Source organism: Takifugu rubripes, chromosome 7 (genome assembly GCF_901000725.2).
Source record: "Takifugu rubripes chromosome 7, fTakRub1.2, whole genome shotgun sequence".
In the NCBI taxonomy this organism is placed as follows: Eukaryota; Metazoa; Chordata; class Actinopteri; order Tetraodontiformes; family Tetraodontidae; genus Takifugu; species Takifugu rubripes.
This window is the reverse complement of record NC_042291.1, coordinates 12,392,115-12,409,658: the sequence shown is the minus strand read 5'-3', so window position 1 is coordinate 12,409,658 and position 17,544 is coordinate 12,392,115. Positions and strand designations below refer to the sequence as shown.

Below are 17,544 nucleotides of genomic sequence, written 5' to 3'. Positions count from 1 at the left end.
TTGTAAGGGTCATTTATACTTTAAACATGTGCTACATCCCCCGGCCCAATAGGGGGCGATGTGGTTTACGTGATCATTTGTGCAGTCAATCAAAGGGGGAGGAGAAGAAGAAATATGAGGAGGAGGAGGAAGAAGAAGACGGAAACAGAGAAGGAAGAAGTTGTTTGTGTTTTGTGCATTCGTTATATTGTGACTTCTGTTGATAGCTCATTTTCAGGTGAATCCTCAAACTCGTAGAGATGCTCAGAATATAAAAATAAGGCCATTCTTGTATTGTTAACATACACTTCTAAGTGACACCTCGGCGTTTTGAAACAGCTAAATTAAAGAGCCATCGAAATGCTAATGTTACTGTTAGCTTGTACAGAATTTCTAATTATGTGACTGCAATAATGTTGACCATAATTTAAATGCTTTGTTCTTTCCCAAGTCTTTCACTATAGTCATAATTTTTTTTGTGTTTAGGCTTTTGCGTTAAGTAGTGTTTAACCTGTAACCCTGATTTATTGTTATGAATTGTTGCTTGTAGAAAGAGATTGACGATGAACCTAGAACGACTTCCCAATGAGGAGAAGCTCGGCCTCTGCAGGAAATATTATTTAGGTGAGATTACTTTGTTGTATTAATATTCATCTGTCTTTCAATGTCGTTTGTGATTTATCACTTCTTGGTCCAAATTAACTTTCGTCAGTCCCCAACCCAAATATTAGGATAACTTTTTCTGTATTATTTTTATTATTCATAGGTGGCTTTGCTTTGCTCCCGTTCCTGTGGCTGGTTAATGTTGTCTGGTTTTTCCGGGAGGCATTTTTTAAACCAACTTACGCCGAGCAGCTACAGATAAAAACTTGTAAGTTTGGACAAAATGGTAGTAATGGTAGTATTCTGTATTTCTTTTATATGATGCAGTCAAGATATATATCTGTACTTTACTCTGGAGCTTATAAAATTTCATTGATCTTATTTAAGATTAAGAATTGTAATAAATAAAATTCTTTTTGGTTAGCTTAATATTTTCGCTCATTTTGCTAAAAAAATTCTACTTACTATAAAGATTTTTCTTAGTGTCACTTACAATCTAATTCTTTCCTGTTTTCCATATAGATGTCAAGCGGTCAGCAGTGGGCCTGCTGCTGTGGGTGGCAGTGCTCACCACCTGGATTACCATTTTCCAGCATTACAGATCTGAGTGGGGGGAGGTGGGAGATTCCATCTCATTCACCATTCCTTTGGGCATTCCTTAGGAGATTTTTATAACACGTATTTCAAAGATAACTGCTGCCTAAAGAAATACAGCTTTTTCCCCTTTATTGTTGGCCCTTTTTTTGATTCTGTAATTTACCATCAGAATAAAGTGTTCTAAATGTGTCTTCGTTGAGAAAAGTCTGTTTGTGGATTAACACTGTCAATTGGAACAAGCCTGATGAGTCCTTATGTCTATTCATATTGCTGAGGACAGTAAACAAAAGAAATAATGTTTCTTAACTGTTCTGTTAATATCAGATTGCACAACAACATTCTTTACTTGTTTATGAATAATAAACCATGCACAGTTCACTGATGTCATTTTTCTAAATGTGTGTGTAGCTTTTTTCCCGTTGTGAGTCAGTGTACTCGCTGTGAGATGTTGGGGAATTAGTGTAAGTACCGCTGGATCTTTATGAGCTCTTTGTTTAGGGATTAATCCATAAACTATGGCCTGTATATATCCTTCTAATGCTATACATCATCACAGAGGTCTTATGGGTGGCCAATGGCTGGCGCCTATTGTGAAACCCAATAACTTAATCCTGTCAAAAGTGTCCCATCTGCACCCCCTCCTATATGAGTCATAACACCATCAGGGCCATTTTTAGTCACTTCATTCAAAGCTTGAGTGATGAGTTCTACATTATAATAAGAACATGGGCCTGTTGCATGAACTGATCATTTCTGTCGAGTGTGCCAAGACCAAGTCAGGAGTATCTGCACGATCTGTTCTTTCCACAGTTAATACAGCTTTATGATCAGTGAACTACGAGAGATCCTTTTACAGACACGTTGCAGGCTTTTTCTAGACTGGAAGTAAATTCGACTCAAAGTCCTGTCTGTAGGGGTTTCACTGCATATGGTGACTTCTAAAAACTTCAATTACTGAATGTATTTTTCCAATTAGTGTCACACTTGACTAGATTCCAAGATTTATTGGATTAAAATATGATGCATGTGCATCATGAGTTAGGCATTACTGTTACAATGTGCATGTTTACTGACCTAAACTGGTTGACTTTTTAAAGCTTTACTATAAAATGAGGGGGAAAAAACACGAAAAAGAGGCTAAATGACCCGAGTTTTGTAAAACAGAGGTCGAATGGACTGGTTTTAGTGGAAGACGGGCTCATGTGGACCGGGTATGTGGGATAACTGTATTTTGGTTGTTAAAGCTGCGGGACGCATGACATTTTATTTAAGAGCTGGTGTGACTTCCACTTGGACCTGCAAAGCTGTGATTGGTGGCTGTGGGGCAGTACACGTGCTCCTGCAAGTGTTCATAACGTTCCCTCTGCCAATGTCGGAATCCACACACGAGGGTCAACAACATTGTCGTTTGAACTTATTTTTGGACATCCTTTCCTTGACAACAGACCTCGCACTTCTTAGCGCGCACAGACTGTTCCCATCCGTGCCATCATCGCTCGGAATAAACCTCTGGCTACACGGTCGGTAATGGCCGACAAACACGCTAATTGCCAATAATCCCGCAACAGCTGCGTCACGACCCAAACAATGTTCTCTTATCCTATACGACCCTGCGCGTCTCTGCACCCAGGAGGGCGCGTTACTCCACAAGAGAGGGAAGGTGCCCTATGGAGAATTCCCGGCTCATTATGCAACCCCAGTATAAAACAGAGGCCGTAACACAGAGTCACGCCAGGCATCCAGAGGACGAGGAGCCTGCAGGAGACACCCAGGCGAGCCGATCAGACTTCCCAACCAGCGCGGAGCACAAGTAAACGGGGCTCGTCCTTTCATTTCTACGCACTTATTTGGCCAGCGAATATCAGAAGCGGTAAGTTGTTGAAGGCGGCACCACCAGTCTCACATGCGGCAGACCGAAGTGCTTTGAGTCACCTCCCCTGGTTTTTATGTCATTTCTCTCTACAGGAATGGATTTCATCCTGCCACCTACTCCTGTCGGAGGGATCCAGTGGGAGAAAGTGCTGCCTCCGCTTATACCGCGGCTGAATGGAACATACGGAGAGTACAAGTGGTCCCCGAATTTCCTTCTACCTGAACCAGAAAACAGCCACTCTGCAGGGGTAGGTGAACTCAGAAAAGAAAATATGCGATCAAATTTTAAGTATTTGTATTTTAAATTTAGGTACATCGCTCAGTGACATTTAAGACTTTTAAAAATATCCCACATTTTGACTTGAGAAAAAGAGATTTAAAAACAAAAACTCAGTTAAATTCCCAATTTTCCTAAGGCTAAAGGCAAAGTGTTAATAAACTAATGACCAGGAGCTCATCTCCATGTGTTTGACTGTTATTAAACCCATGTCTGTAGGTGTTCTGTGACGACAGTGGTTTTACCGTGAAAGTTGATGTAAAGGACTTCAACCCAGAGGATCTATTGGTGAAGGTGATTGGAGACTTTGTGGAAGTACAAGGGAAGCATGAAGAGAAAAAGGTTGGTCTTCCAGCAGGAGAGGTATCGCAGAATATCTGAGGTTAATTTCCTAGTTATATGATTTGTGTGTTCTGCCTAGAAGGATGGTCCCGGCTTTACAACGCGGCAGTTTAACCGCCGCTACCGCATCCCAAAAGGAGTGCACACCATGGCTTTGGAGTCGGCCGTGTCTCCAGACGGCATCCTTATCATATCCGCTCCGATGCTGCACCCCGAGAACACGAGGATCCTGACCTGATCGCAATGAAGACAGGCGCTCAGATCTCTTCACGTGTGAACAAGGCTCCTCTCACCAGAGTGACACCTGACATGTGCCAACACACACGCAGAATGTTTTCCAATATTCCCTGTTCTTTCCAGTATGTATACATCCATACTTTTCCCTCAACATCACAGGATGTCCTGAGGAAACACTCTTTGTAAATATACTCTGCTCACAGGTCAAAATGCTGCTTTTTGTAAAATGCACTATGTTGTGATTAATGAAGTGCACAGATGTGTCTCTTTATTCTTTAATGTGGAAATATTCCTTTGAAAATACACTTTCTCTGTTTATATAATAAAAATTAAGTGTCTCTGATCAGTGTAGAAGTACTTGCATATCCTGTAGTTCATTGAACACAGAGTCCACTTGACTGAAAGAAAATATTCAAAAAAACATTCAAAAAGTGGGGTTAATGTTTGTAATAAAACAAAACAATGATAAACACTTAAGATAACTAATCATTTGGAGACATAACATGTACAGTATTTTACCTAATTTGCTCCCTGATCCACATTCGTTGTTTGCGAAGGACTTGTAACAAGGGATCATCTTCAAACTCCTTTCCATCTGAATCTGAAAAAGCAAAAAAGAAAGCTTTGATTATGTATCACTGATGTGAGCTGCTTACGCTGCAGACGTGCACAGAGCTCACCTTCAGCCTCCTGCAGCAGCTGTGCAATGACTTCCATGGAGTTGTGTGTGTCACACGGAGGATCTGAGGGCTGTGAAGCTGCTGATGATGGGAGAACAGGACCATTTGAGACGGGGGGTCTATGTGCAGGAGAGGAAGACACCACTGATGGGAATAAAACCTCAGAAACGACCTGTCAAACCCCAAAAAAAGAGAAACCAATTTGTTTATCCAGAAAATAACTGCTGACGATGCGTGTAGTACATAAAGGCAGCACTAGCCGAGATGGGATGCCTTTCCATTCTGACCTGTCCTAATGTGCTGTGGACGGGAGAAGATGGTGCGGCAGCTTCATCTGAAACATCTCGTCTTACTTTCTGCCGCTTTTGCTCTAGATGTTGAGCTACTCGTTCACGTGAGACGCTCTCAGTCTTAGAATCCGGGACTTCCGTGTCTCCTGTGTCCACACTATGACAACAGAGAGGTGCACTGAGCACTCAGCATGAATTTATATACTATGCCCATTTTTCAATACCTGGATTTCTTTTGCTTTCTGGTGGTTATCACCCTCTCTGTGTCTTTTTTCGAGACTTTTTCTTTTTTCTTCCTCTCGGGTCTTTGGGGGTGACTGGTTGCCCCCCCTCTTTTTGCTTCAGAAGAAGTGGGCTTCGAGAGAGGTGTAGGTTCATGAACGGGTTCATCGGGAAGGATATTTTCAGGGGCTTTGGGTGTGCAGCGAGACATGCAGACGTCTTGTGAAATCATTTGTTTCCTGCCGGTGTGAGATGATTGGATGGGACAGGGCAACACGTCACAGAGAAAATGCATGTGAGAGGGAACACCAGCAACAGGCTGAGGCTGAGAGACAATGGATCCGGACGAAACTAAAGCAGGGGTAGGAGATGGGCCTGAAGCCTGGGAATACGATGCATGGGGATCTGACTGGGAGGCTGTCAGGTTTGGCTGTGTTGAGTATTCCGTTTGTGTACTTTGCTGGTGCTGGAGAAAATGTACCAAACAAGGGAAAAATTAATCATTCTGCAAATCCAAAATATATAACAAAAAGGTGTTTGTGACACATGCAAGTCTAACCTTGAAAAGAGGTCCAGTAGCTGGAGGATGGTTTAAGGCCGGGGTCTGCCAGCTAACTGTGGGGCCATGAAGCCTGGTGTGCTGCATATGCCAGGGACCCTCCCTGGCCTGTTCCATCTTTCTCCGTAAACGCCACTGGAACAAGATGTCTTCCTCTGGCCGCTGTGGATTTACCAAAGAAGGAGGGATAAAAGATTTCTGGGAGGACGCAGCTGGCTCCGAGTCTGACCTGGCTTTCCCTGCAAATATGAATAAACACACAGCACAGTAACAGTAAAAGGTCAGTACACACACACAGAAAAGGCACTCATGTGAATATTAATACATACGTTTGTCTTCAGATATCTTAATTCCGGGAATGAAAGGTCTTCGCTGGAGCTCATCGTTGCTGGCTGTAGAAGAGAAATCTGAGCACCCCAGGCCCTCCAAGCTGGCATGTATTGATCCATCATTTATACATTCTCTGATGGAAAGTCAGAAAAAAGTGTATCGATTAGAAAAAAAAAGAATGAAACCAGCCATTACAACAGCACATCAACGTACTCTCTCAGCAGAAGTCTGTTGGCTCTTTCTTGAAGGTCTAGTATCTCTGAGTCATCAGCCTCACCCTCAGACGGGATCTGAAGAGGGAATCAAGATATTGTACTTAATACCAAATAACGAATCCATAATGAATAGTGAAAATCATAAATGATGCATTATTTAAAGAAAAAAACATTCTGAGTAGCTGGACCTATTTTGCTAAATTAAAGTTCTGAGATTCTTTGGGAGGGGATTTGATGCAGGCAAGCTAAATAAGAATTATAATATGTGTTATGTAAGACAGTTGTAAAGAAAATGGTGCTCAGAGTTGTGAAACAATAAAGGTTTCCAAAAGAACATGAGATGAGTGGCTGCTATGTAAATATTTATATCCACCCCTCCTGCAAACCATCTCCGGGAATTAGGACAAGCCTGCTGCATGGAGCCCCAATAAACCATTACACATGCACAAAATATAACTAAATTATGACGAAAATTAGGTTGGATATCCAGAGATCATTGCATCTTAAATATCTGTGGCTTACAAAAGAAAACATAAATACAAATTAATTACTAAAGACTCGTGAATACACTCACGCTGGGAAGCTCTCTCCACGGGGAAAAGCAACCCTCAGCTGGACTGAAGAAAGGAGACTGATAGTCATCTATTCAGAGGGAGAGATTGCACGGAAAGATTTTACCAAAATAGGCTGCTGTGTTACTGTCAATGACCTCGACATTTAAAAAAAAAAACCAGCAGTGAGAGAAAAGGTACCCGTGTCTGCTGTCTTTGTTGGGGTTGAACTAGGAGGGACAGATGAAGGAGATGTTTGCCAAAAAGACAGCTGTTGCTCATCCATGCTATAATCCGTTTGTTCCTCTCGCCTCTGTGGTGGGCTGTCACAAAAATGTTCTGTGTGCCTGCAGAGCAGATTTCTGATTTACCTGAGGTTGTGAAGAAACTCTGAGGAATAATTATGCTCTACGACATTTGTTGCTGTAGTCTGAATGTTTAAACACACTTGGTCAGATATGATTCTCGCCAGTTTCCTTGTTCTGAAAAAATCCCAGTCTTTCCTGATTTGACTTTATGCGCCATGCTGTCCATGTTGTCCAAGGCTGTACAGCTGGTGGGAGATGATTCACAGTCAGTGGAAGCCGGCCACAACTCTGTGAATACAGGCTGTTCATCTGTGACCCCAGAACAGCTCTTCTGGCTCTCATGCAGCTTCTGGCTCTCTTGATGCCGGGTGCTTAAAGGTGAGCGTGGTGCTTGTTCAAGACGTACTGGACTCAAAGCCTGCACAATGGCAACGACGTGCAAAATGCATTTGAAATGAAACACAGAAGCTGCACGTTCAGTCCAGATCAAAACATACCGTCTTTTTCTCTGTCTTTGACAGGGAGTGTGTGCGTGATGGGTGGTAATGTGCCCTCCCCGGCCTGGAAGATGGCGTGAAGGGATTCTTTCTTGTGAACAACGGCTCACTGAAAAGACAAATACTTTTGAGCAAGTGTTTCTAGTCACAAAATCCACGCACAAACGCTGATGTTTGAATCTTACCTGGATTGCATTGTAGCGTTTGGATGTCGCAGGGGGATTCATAAGAGCACAGAAAACATGGTACACTATAAAAGGTGCTTTTGTTCGGTCCTAACAGAGCTCCTTTTAATTTGAACTGGACTCTCTGGGTTGATCAACTTATTGTACGAATTTTTGTAACGCAAAGTACGAAAACAGAACATAATACAAGCCGCCCATACATTATCGCTCAATGTAGCAACGAAACAAAGTTACCATGGACTCAGATTCGAGTGCGACACCACATATCGGTTAGACAGGAGCCCCAGAAAGTCGTAGGTGCCATTGCATGGCTCTTTTTACCCAGTAAATTGCTGTTTTAACATTTAAAAGTAAAGAATGAGCGAGGTCTTCCGACAATACAGCAATATAGGAAAAATAAAGCGCATCGCAGTTCGTGGCGAAGCACAAGCAGCCAATCAGCGCGAAGTTTAGTATGATGGACATCAAAAGAACCAATCGGGTAAGGCGGCTTTGCTTCAGAGGAGCCAATCAGGTAGCAGGAACTCAGCAGCGCGCGGAAGAGTAAAGGATCCAACGGCTGTCATTTGGTCAAAATAGGCTAAGTTAGCCACTACTTTGGGAGTTAGCAAACATCAGCCCGTTTCAATACTAGTTAAACGTCGTATTTAATTTTTCTGGAGAATAGATCGAAAGCAACAGGTTCATTATTCGTGCGATGTAGGCTATTTGGTCGAAAACTTATTTTGGTCAATACTGCACTTACGTCCAATGTTTATCTTGTGAACCTTTTGTAGATGCTCTTTACCATTGCTAGCTAGCTAGTTAGCCATACTGCCTTGTCTTACGCATTGTGAAATCAATAGTTGTTTTTTGGAACCTTATCAAAACACTTGAGTTTTTTAGTCGATTGTAATCCTGAGGTTGTGCATTTAGATGATTTGCAGCAGGTAATATATATCCCAGGAATATTGGAAAGAATGCATCACGTGAAGATTAAGACTGAAAGGACTGGTGAGTTACGTTGTTCCTATTGCTTTCTCATGCTTGTAAATGCGTAAGCTATGTAAAGTATATCAGAATGCTGGCTATGTTAGTATGGATTTAGTGACGTACATCCCCACAGTTATTTACGTTATTTCCTCTGCAGATTCAGAGGGTTCTGGTGCCCGCAGCAAACTGGATGCAGTCTTGCAGGGACTGGTGGAGAGGACTGAAAATGAAAGGTGAGTCATCTCATTTTTAATGTAACTGTTCTGATCAGCTATCTATTAAACTAATGCCCTCATGTTCTGTACAGGGAGCAACACGAAAGTGATGCTTTAAAAGTATCAGTGGATCCTTTAAACAAGTAAGGTTCATTTCTGTTTTTCAAATATCAACAAGAAAAGCTTGAGTTGACATGCTGCGTTCCACTTGCTGCTTTTAGGGAGTTATCTCCATCTACAGGAAAAAGGCAAGTCGATTTTTGTTGCAAGAAACTACTCGTTCATTGATCATTGTGGACATGACAAGTCAAGAGTTCACATCTCATTTTTGTGATGTATTTTTGTGTGACATTATGTGTCTATCCCTTTTTGATACTGATACAGGCCATCAGCAAGATTTTCACAGCACCGGAGGAAAAAGAGAAAGGAGGTGGACGAGAGCATCCCTGAAAGTAACCCACACAAGCAAAGTATGTATAAGTAGTGGATAGAAAAGCAAATATTGCATGTTTTTGGCTTTTTATTAGCGGTGCTTTCACCTCATTGCTCCTAACACTTGATGCAATTTTGTGTTTATTAGATTCCTATATCATAAAGTTGTATGATCGAAGTGTGGATTTGGCTCAGTTCAACACCAACACTCCTCTTTACCCCATCTGTCGCGCCTGGATGAGAAACAATCCTTCTGTCCGAGAACAAGCGTCCTTCCCCAGCCCCACACATAGCATGGAGGAAGAGGTGAGGCCCGGCATTACTTTTATTCTAAATCCAGTACAGAAATTAAACTTTATTTACCTACCTAAAAATTGCAAACTGACACTTACATTTACATTACAAGCTTACATTTTTCTATTGTCATTAAGTGACAGTAGGCACCAAACCTAAGAAAACTTTCTAAAGAAAGCATCAAAATGTTCAGACTGCAATTCTGGCAGTTTACATCCATCACCGCTTGAATGACTAAAATGATAATGCCGAAAAAATCAGAATCCTTCCTGCAGGTTCTTAACTGTTTGCTTTGCCAGCTTACAGACATAATAAATGGTAAAGACCAGGATGTGTACAGACTGCCTCCTCCAACCTCCAGTCCAGTCAGTACATCTGGTGAACCCGTCAATCTCAGGATCCCCCAGATTGAAAAACCTACCGTTACAAAGGTTCGATATTAAATTTTTTGCCCTCAGTGAAGTAAAAGACAATTTAATAATGAACTAAACCTGCCAACTTCCCACAGTTAAATGATTCAGTTCCTGTGTCTGGTTCCCTCATATCTGACCACATGGAACGCTGGAAAAAGATACGGCAAAAGTGTGTGCCTTCAACTTTTTATTGTGAATTTAAAGCATCATTTTAAAAAAAGTCCTGAATGTATGATCTTTTGTTCTTTTCGCAGATGGAAGGAGTGTTCCCACAAGAATCAGTTGAGATACAGCGAGAGTATCAAGATCCTAAAGGAGATGAAGGAACTGTACGACTGCTGACTGATGTGCAGCCCTTCACCTTCAGTCTTATGTGGATCAGACTCATAGCAAAGTAGAACCATAAGCCTTAAATCAAATGTCTTGTGATTTGGTGGAATAAAGCATGTTTAAGTTTATTAAAATTGTTTTTATTATTTATTTCGTTGCTGTCACAAGAATAACTCACACATAATTTTACAATTCCCTTCCTGATTTATTGGCTGATTACTCTTGATTTTCCTGTGATGCCACACAGCAAAATTAAGTTTAGTCAGGTTTTTTTTAAAGGGTTACTAGTGTTTTTGCGCCGTGTACGTAAACTATTTTTCAACTACGTGCAGTATGCAAAACCCAGTCTCAGTGGTTTACCACCACTGGACATGCACGGTTATTTTAACATGACATGATGTCAACAAAGGCTGCGACTGTGACCATCAGTTCCGATCATCTTATTACCCCTGAATACAACGTTGCATGTTTCAGATCATGCTGCATTTAAAGTTTACAGTGTTTAAAGCAAATATTTTAAGTCAGGTCACCCTGCAAAATACCTGAGTAAATACCTCTCGTCTTCATTTACTGACGTACTCACCTTTCACACGCTATTTAGTCTATAAAAGTCGTTGGTGCCAGATATTTAATTGTCTATATACTTTGATGTGTCCAGAACAACATTCATGTAATCCAGGAACAGGAATATTAAAAGTTGTGCTCTTCTAATGGACCTTAGCATCATTCCTGCATACTCAGCTAATATGTAGATATTTATTTCTGCCAGAGCAGAATTGAGAGTAACAGCTGATTTGTTGTTCATAATGAAGATTTTTTAGAGAAATAAATAGTTACTCAATCCACTAAACAGCACAACAGTCTTGTCAGGGAGTTTCCATGTGCTACAGTTTCGGACATGAACCATCTGAGTAGTTATTGTGTACTGTGATGTTTTCTAACATTGGATTTCCCACCTATGTCATGTTTTAGCCACATTTATGGTTCTAAAGTTTACTTCTTTAATAAAGTGTTGCACACACTTCAGGCCGTGTATAGGAAAACATAAAAAAAAACCAAACACTCTTGTCAGGATTTATATTTTATGCACAGTTGTTGGCCAATGCATCAAGCACACTGCTTACACAGATGTTTGTGGGTCCACTCCTTAGTTGGAGGCAACAATCTGGTCGATCCAACTGCGCAGGTACGAGACACGGGCGTACACAGCAGGGGCGCGCACGTTGCAGTTAGAGGTGCCCCAGGAGACGATACCAACAAGAGACCACACCCCGCTGTTCTCACAGACCAGAGGGCCACCGGAGTCACCCTAAAATGTCAAAACAGGCGCCATGTCACACCTCTGCTTTGTCCTTAGGTTTTACTTGACATGTATTTTTGGGGCTCAAATATTAAACAATCAATTTTTTGTCAGGCACCAACATGGTTGTTACCTGGCAGGAGGACACTCCAGAAGCACCAGCGCAAATCATGGCATCACTGATTCTGTTGTAACCCCAGTACTGTTTGCACTGAGTGGGGGTGAGCAGAGGCAGGGCGGTCTGCTGGAGGAAGCGTGGGCTTGCTAAACACACAGAAGGAACATTAAATCATTTACATCACGGGAATGTTGATAACCCAGTCAGCTCCTAGATGCAAAGGCAGCTGATTGCTCACAAGTTTGGCCGGTCCTGCCCCAACCAGTGGTGACACATTTAGTTCCAGAGGGGAAGTTGGTAGAGCTGGAGGCCAGGCACACGGGAGACACACGGGAGTTCATCTGCACTGGGGATGACAGCTTCAGAAGGGTGATGTCATTGTTGAAGTTTTGGGAGTTGTAATATGGGTGAGAGATGGCCTAAAGGGAAGAGAACAAGAACCACAAACTAGTATGAAGCTGTTTAAGGATATAATCTTTATGGTGTTTACAGGATGGGCTAAGACTCTTACCCTGGAGATAGTTTTGACCTGAATTGGCTCGCTGTTGTACTGACGATCATGCTCTCCCAGGATCACACGGTGCATTCTGGGGCTGGAGAAGGATGAAGATGGAAATTGATAATGTTGTTGCTACAGTACAAATGGGGCACTTTGAAAAGGACTTACGACACACGGCAATGGGCAGCTGTGACAACCCAGTACTGGTTGATCAGGGATCCCCCACAGAAGTGGAAACCTGAACCATCCTGTTAGAGACAGGATGCAATAATGCAAAGTTTTATCACACAAAAGGTTTGTAAGCCAAGCAACAAAAGGGAGGAGGGTGAGTTTTTGGCTACCTGAAGTGAAACTTGCCAGGGCCATGATCCAGACACAGCAGTCTCCCCATTTACAATCTTGTTGTATCCGCTAACTTGGGGCCTGATAGAAGGCACTCCACACCCTTATTACAAAGTACACAGAGCAAAAATGGCCAGTTTGTCCCAATATGCACAATTCACAGCACACTTCTCTAAAACTAATCCCACGCATAAGTGCACTTACCCAGCACAGAGGCCACAAGGGCAAAACAACTGGCAAGCAAGAACATGGCGATCGCGATTCGATTCCCCCCGAGTCCCCGTTGTTCTCTGATATTCCCTTTTTATAGGTGGAACTCAGACAAACCTGACCATGAACTGTAGGCATAACTCCGGGAAGGGAACACCTGGTGATAAGCACCTGTGAGGGCTTAGACTGTAGGTTAGTTTTAATGCACCCAAAGTTGCATGATTACTCCACTGGTGACTGACAACAGCACTCAAACAGGAAAGGGAAACTTCATTATTCAAATCCTGCCCCATGGGCTGTTGTACATCATGAAAAAAAGAATCAGAATCCAGTTCTTGTGTTTTACTAGTTTATTGAACAGAATCAGATCAGAGAGAGGGACAACTCTTAAATCACAGTTTTCAGATTGAGATTCTTTTTTAGATTTATTGAGGTTTTGGACAAAAACATCTAGTGTTTAAAGCCACTTAAGTCAAGTCAAATGTTAACTAGATTCATGGACATTCTGGCGTATTAAATAAATGCATGTGGAGATGTGGGAAGAAAACTGTTAGAGAAGCGTTTAGTCGACCTCCTCGATGGTTGGACCAGTGGAGGAGCTTCCTCCAGCACCACCGGGCATTCCACCTGGCATTCCACCTGGCATTCCACCTGGCATTCCACCTGGCATTCCCCCAGCACCCTGATACAGCTTGGTGATGATGGGATTGCACACCTTTTCCAGTTCCTTCTGCTGGTGTTCATACTCGTCCTTTTCAGCGGTCTGGAAGATAACTGAATGTCATTCTTACAGGCAACTGTAGAAATTACCCCATCTCAGAAAATGTGGTGCAATTTTGTGTGAGTTTCCACACAATATGCTCATACACAGGCCCAGTTTACATGCAGTGAAAAAGGAATTCCACCTGGTTCCTGTCCAGCCAGGCGATGACTTCGTTGCACTTGTCGATGATGGTTTTTTTGTCCTCGGGGCTGATCTTGTCCTGGAGCTTCTCATCCTCCACGGTGCTCTTCATGTTAAAGGCCAGAGACTCCAGGGAGTTCTTGGCTGTCACCTTGTCTCTCTGGGCATCATCCTCAGCCTTGAACTGCTCTGCCTCATGGACCATTTTTTCAATGTCTTCCTTGCTCAGTCGTCCTGTGAGGACATCAGACACAAAGCTCTATAGCCCCTGTTGAATATTTTTAAGGTCTTGAGATTTTAAATGAGGTCATATACCTTTGTCGTTAGTGATGGTGATCTTGTTCTCTTTTCCTGTGCTTTTGTCGGCTGCAGACACATTAAGAATGCCATTGGCATCAATGTCAAAGGTCACCTCAATCTGGGGGACGCCTCTGGGTGCAGGTGGAATCCCAGTAAGCTCAAACTTGCCCAAGATATTATTGTCCTTGGTCATGGCTCTTTCACCTTCATAAACCTAAAAATAAGTTTTGAGATCAAATTCTGTTCTGTCACGTGTGTTTCGAAAGAATGGGGACAAATGGAAGACAACAATCAAGTGTGTAGAGCAGCATTTCAGCATTATCTACCTGAATGAGCACTCCAGGTTGGTTGTCCGAATAAGTGGTAAATATCTGTGTTTGCTTGGTGGGAATGGTGGTGTTTCTTTTGATAAGGACAGTCATCACTCCTCCAGCAGTCTCAATTCCCAGGGACAAGGGCGTGACATCCAGCAGGAGCAGGTCCTGAACATTTTCGGACTTATCTCCGGCCAAAATAGCCGCCTGGACAGCTGTGTAAAGATCGCAAAATTTGAATTCAAAGCCAAGCTCATGAATGATTTATCAAATTCAGTCTGACGCTCACCTGCACCATAGGCCACAGCCTCATCGGGGTTGATGCTCTTGTTCAGATCACGGCCATTGAAGAAATCCTGCAGCAGCTTCTGAATCTTGGGGATGCGTGTTGAGCCGCCAACCAAGACGATGTCATGGATCTGAGACTTGTCCATTTTGGCATCCCTCAGGGCTTTTTCCACAGGGTCGAGGGTTCCACGAAACAGATCTGCGTTCAGCTCTTCAAAACGGGCCCTGGTGACGGAGGTATAGAAATCCGTTCCTTCGTAGAGCGAGTCGATCTCTATGCTGGCTTGGGTGCTGCTGGAGAGGGTGCGCTTGGCACGCTCGCAGGCCGTGCGCAGGCGGCGCACCGCACGCTTGTTGTTGCTGATATCCTTCTTGAACTTGCGCTTAAACTCGGCAATGAAGTGGTTCACCATACGATTGTCAAAGTCTTCACCGCCCAAGTGAGTGTCGCCGGCTGTGGACTTGACCTCAAAGATGCCGTCCTCAATGGTCAAGATGGAGACATCAAAAGTTCCCCCTCCGAGGTCAAAGATAAGTACATTTCGCTCGCTGCCAACCTAGCATGAAACATAAACATGACTACGAGGAGCATGAAATGTCATGAATCGTGGTTGAATTAGTAGTGACCTTTTTGTCCAGGCCATAAGCGATGGCTGCGGCTGTGGGTTCGTTGATGATGCGCAGCACATTGAGCCCAGCGATGGTCCCAGCATCTTTGGTGGCTTGGCGCTGGGAGTCATTGAAGTAAGCAGGAACTGTGATGACAGCATTGTTCACAATCTGTGAAGATGGAAATACCATGATGTCACTGCAGAACACAACATTTGTGCATTTATTCGTTTTTACATACTAATTCTGTGTGCAGGCCTCCTCAAAGTAGAGAAATGTCTGATTCCAGGTGTCAAGTAAACACCTGGATTTAATTTAATGAGGTTTCGTGGGTAGAAAGTCCGTACTATACTATGCTTCAGTCTATAACTTCTACTTGCGAGTGTCTGAATAAACTGCATGCGCTACCTTTCCGAGATAGGCCTCAGATATCTCCTTCATCTTGGTGAGGACCATAGAGGAAATCTCCTCAGGGTAGAAGGTCTTTATCTCACCCTTGTACTCAACTTCCATCTTGGGTTTGGATGAATCGTTGACAACTTTAAAAGGCCAGTGCTTCATGTCCGACTGCACCACGGCGTCATCAAACTTACGACCGATCAGACGCTTGGCATCTGGAACGGAATTAAGGAAACCAGCAGATGCAGTTGGATTGGGGTGGCTGATATTTCTGTTTGTCTGTTTCATTGGGAGCCTTACCAAACACTGTGTTTCCTGGGTTCATGGCCACCTGGTTCTTGGCAGCATCACCAATCAGCCTCTCAGTGTCCGTGAATGCCACATAGCTGGGAGTGGTCCTGTTTCCCTGGTCATTGGCAATGATTTCCACTTTACCATGCTGGAAGATGCCCACGCAGGAATAGGTGGTGCCCAGATCGATGCCTACTGCCGGTCCTTTTGACATCTTAAATGGGAAAACAAGAAATAATCACTATAGGCTGACTGAGATTCAAACCAACAAAATAAGTTATTTTAAATCAATTGATTAATGTATTGACTGGGTATGTCTCCTGACTCTTTCCAGTCTATTCCACACTGCGTTCAGCAACTCAATACTGAAGCAAGCACGTCAGGCCTGTGAAATGTGATTTACTGATCCTGAAATAGTGATCGGAGAGGCTATTTTTCCGACAGCTGGCTTCTGATAGTCTCGTTCCTGTAAAAAGTATCGGCACATCTACAGCATTTGCAGGTTGTGAACAGGAATACATCATTATAGGCTTTTTTCTCTTTCTTCTCTAGGTCACACAACATATAGACATGAAACCAGGTCTCAGAGCGACAGTGCCAGACAAATTAGATTATTGAAAGTTGAACAAAAGCCTCTTTTGGAGCTGTGGCTTCTCAAAATTAGCTGACTGAGGTATGGAATAAACTCTTTAAAGAATTAGGGTATATATTAAGAATGCAGCTGAAAAATGCACCAAAGCACATAAATTTTTTTTTTTAATATACATCTGTTTAACCTACTTAGACAGCAGATTATTAGATTGCCTGTTATACAGTTATGTAGCAGAGCAGAAAATGCTGACACTGCTGTCGATTCATTTCCACATGAAGGGAGGGAAAACATTCATGGCGGCCTTGTGTTCTGACGGCCGATGGATCAGTTCACTAGCCTCTCCGCACCACACAGCCTGTGGTCAGCCACTGGTCTCTCATACACTTTTTACCCAGATGCTAATATTTACCACAAACCCTGCAAGCATCTGACAGCCAGTCTTTCAAAGCAACAAGCAGGACAGTCTGTGAAGCCACGATTGTGATGCTTCCTATGGAGAGACTTTACCTTAAAGGATTAGTTGTTCAAAACGTGAGGACTTTGCTCAGCACACAGCACTCCCCTCAAGCACTCCTTTCCCTCTCCTGGCCGGATGACGAAGAGGGCGAGAGCCTGTGCTCCCCAGTGTATATAGAGGACCGCGAAGGGAGAGTGCATCAGGGTGTCAGGTGACTCTTAGCTCAGAGCCCAAATTTACGCTCCTCAAGTTCCGTGGGAGAAAGTTTGCAGTCATTACCTCCCCAGAAGCCAAACTGTGTATGGTCACAAGCTTTGGAAGTAAGTGAGTTGTTGTACTAAAGAGTTAAATATTTTTCAAAATACCGTGTTGATGATGAAGTCTCAGTGAGGCACGCTGGAGGGTGTGCACAGACGTGGCTTCAGAGTTTCAATTCTTGCTCTTCCTCACGAGTTAACAGAAACGTTGGAATGTAGATGAAGAAAAAAAACCACAGCAAACATAATAGTAAATATTCAAAG

At 43.0% G+C, this 17,544-nt stretch overlaps 6 protein-coding genes across 8 annotated transcripts; 3 read left to right on the top strand and 3 right to left on the bottom strand.

Annotated features, from left to right (window-relative positions):
• Nucleotides 1-68: 68 nt before the first annotated feature.
• On the top strand, nucleotides 69-1,564 carry psenen (presenilin enhancer, gamma-secretase subunit). The gene is made up of 4 exons (XM_003966008.3): nucleotides 69-217; nucleotides 530-603; nucleotides 746-850; nucleotides 1,105-1,564. The coding sequence occupies exons 2-4, from the start codon at nucleotides 543-545 to the stop codon at nucleotides 1,242-1,244; spliced, it is 306 nt and encodes a 101-aa protein (XP_003966057.1). The 5' UTR covers nucleotides 69-217; nucleotides 530-542; the 3' UTR covers nucleotides 1,245-1,564.
• A 1,235-nt stretch (nucleotides 1,565-2,799) lies between these two features.
• On the top strand, nucleotides 2,800-4,251 carry hspb6 (heat shock protein, alpha-crystallin-related, b6). Of its 2 annotated transcripts, none has more exons than XM_011605590.2 (4): nucleotides 2,800-3,049; nucleotides 3,145-3,299; nucleotides 3,548-3,670; nucleotides 3,750-4,251. In XM_011605590.2, exons 2-4 carry the CDS (start codon nucleotides 3,147-3,149, stop codon nucleotides 3,906-3,908), a joined length of 435 nt encoding a protein of 144 aa, XP_011603892.2. In that variant the 5' UTR covers nucleotides 2,800-3,049; nucleotides 3,145-3,146; the 3' UTR covers nucleotides 3,909-4,251. The 2 variants fall into 2 exon arrangements, with proteins under 2 accessions (XP_011603892.2, XP_003966056.2); XM_003966007.3 differs by having other exon boundaries at nucleotides 2,801-3,049; nucleotides 3,753-4,251.
• proser3 (proline and serine rich 3) lies at nucleotides 4,169-8,178 on the bottom strand. 2 transcript variants are annotated; one of them, XM_011605591.2, is made up of 13 exons: nucleotides 7,745-8,178; nucleotides 7,560-7,668; nucleotides 7,203-7,480; nucleotides 6,956-7,101; nucleotides 6,778-6,845; nucleotides 6,202-6,278; nucleotides 5,988-6,121; nucleotides 5,659-5,897; nucleotides 5,102-5,565; nucleotides 4,875-5,034; nucleotides 4,588-4,759; nucleotides 4,427-4,508; nucleotides 4,169-4,305 (listed from the first exon to the last, which is right to left on the bottom strand). In XM_011605591.2, exons 1-13 carry the CDS (start codon nucleotides 7,753-7,755, stop codon nucleotides 4,251-4,253), a joined length of 1,995 nt encoding a protein of 664 aa, XP_011603893.2. In that variant the 5' UTR covers nucleotides 7,756-8,178; the 3' UTR covers nucleotides 4,169-4,250. The 2 variants fall into 2 exon arrangements, with proteins under 2 accessions (XP_011603893.2, XP_029695132.1); XM_029839272.1 differs by having other exon boundaries at nucleotides 7,203-7,307; nucleotides 7,979-8,178.
• Nucleotides 8,179-8,299: 121 nt separating this feature from the next.
• On the top strand, nucleotides 8,300-10,534 carry lin37 (lin-37 DREAM MuvB core complex component). The gene is made up of 9 exons (XM_003966077.3): nucleotides 8,300-8,737; nucleotides 8,874-8,949; nucleotides 9,024-9,074; nucleotides 9,153-9,179; nucleotides 9,316-9,401; nucleotides 9,512-9,669; nucleotides 9,957-10,088; nucleotides 10,166-10,239; nucleotides 10,325-10,534. Exons 1-9 carry the CDS (start codon nucleotides 8,704-8,706, stop codon nucleotides 10,410-10,412), a joined length of 726 nt encoding a protein of 241 aa, XP_003966126.1. The 5' UTR covers nucleotides 8,300-8,703; the 3' UTR covers nucleotides 10,413-10,534.
• A 931-nt stretch (nucleotides 10,535-11,465) lies between these two features.
• On the bottom strand, nucleotides 11,466-13,023 carry LOC101076039 (chymotrypsin-like protease CTRL-1). Its single transcript, XM_003966006.3, has 7 exons — nucleotides 12,864-13,023; nucleotides 12,659-12,762; nucleotides 12,486-12,565; nucleotides 12,330-12,411; nucleotides 12,057-12,237; nucleotides 11,834-11,964; nucleotides 11,466-11,709 (listed from the first exon to the last, which is right to left on the bottom strand). Exons 1-7 carry the CDS (start codon nucleotides 12,907-12,909, stop codon nucleotides 11,548-11,550), a joined length of 786 nt encoding a protein of 261 aa, XP_003966055.2. The 5' UTR covers nucleotides 12,910-13,023; the 3' UTR covers nucleotides 11,466-11,547.
• A 181-nt stretch (nucleotides 13,024-13,204) lies between these two features.
• hsc70 (heat shock cognate 70) lies at nucleotides 13,205-17,322 on the bottom strand. The gene is made up of 9 exons (XM_003966005.3): nucleotides 17,074-17,322; nucleotides 15,984-16,188; nucleotides 15,693-15,898; nucleotides 15,303-15,455; nucleotides 14,677-15,232; nucleotides 14,400-14,602; nucleotides 14,089-14,287; nucleotides 13,775-14,007; nucleotides 13,205-13,632 (listed from the first exon to the last, which is right to left on the bottom strand). The coding sequence occupies exons 2-9, from the start codon at nucleotides 16,186-16,188 to the stop codon at nucleotides 13,432-13,434; spliced, it is 1,956 nt and encodes a 651-aa protein (XP_003966054.1). The 5' UTR covers nucleotides 17,074-17,322; the 3' UTR covers nucleotides 13,205-13,431.
• Nucleotides 17,323-17,544: the final 222 nt, after the last annotated feature.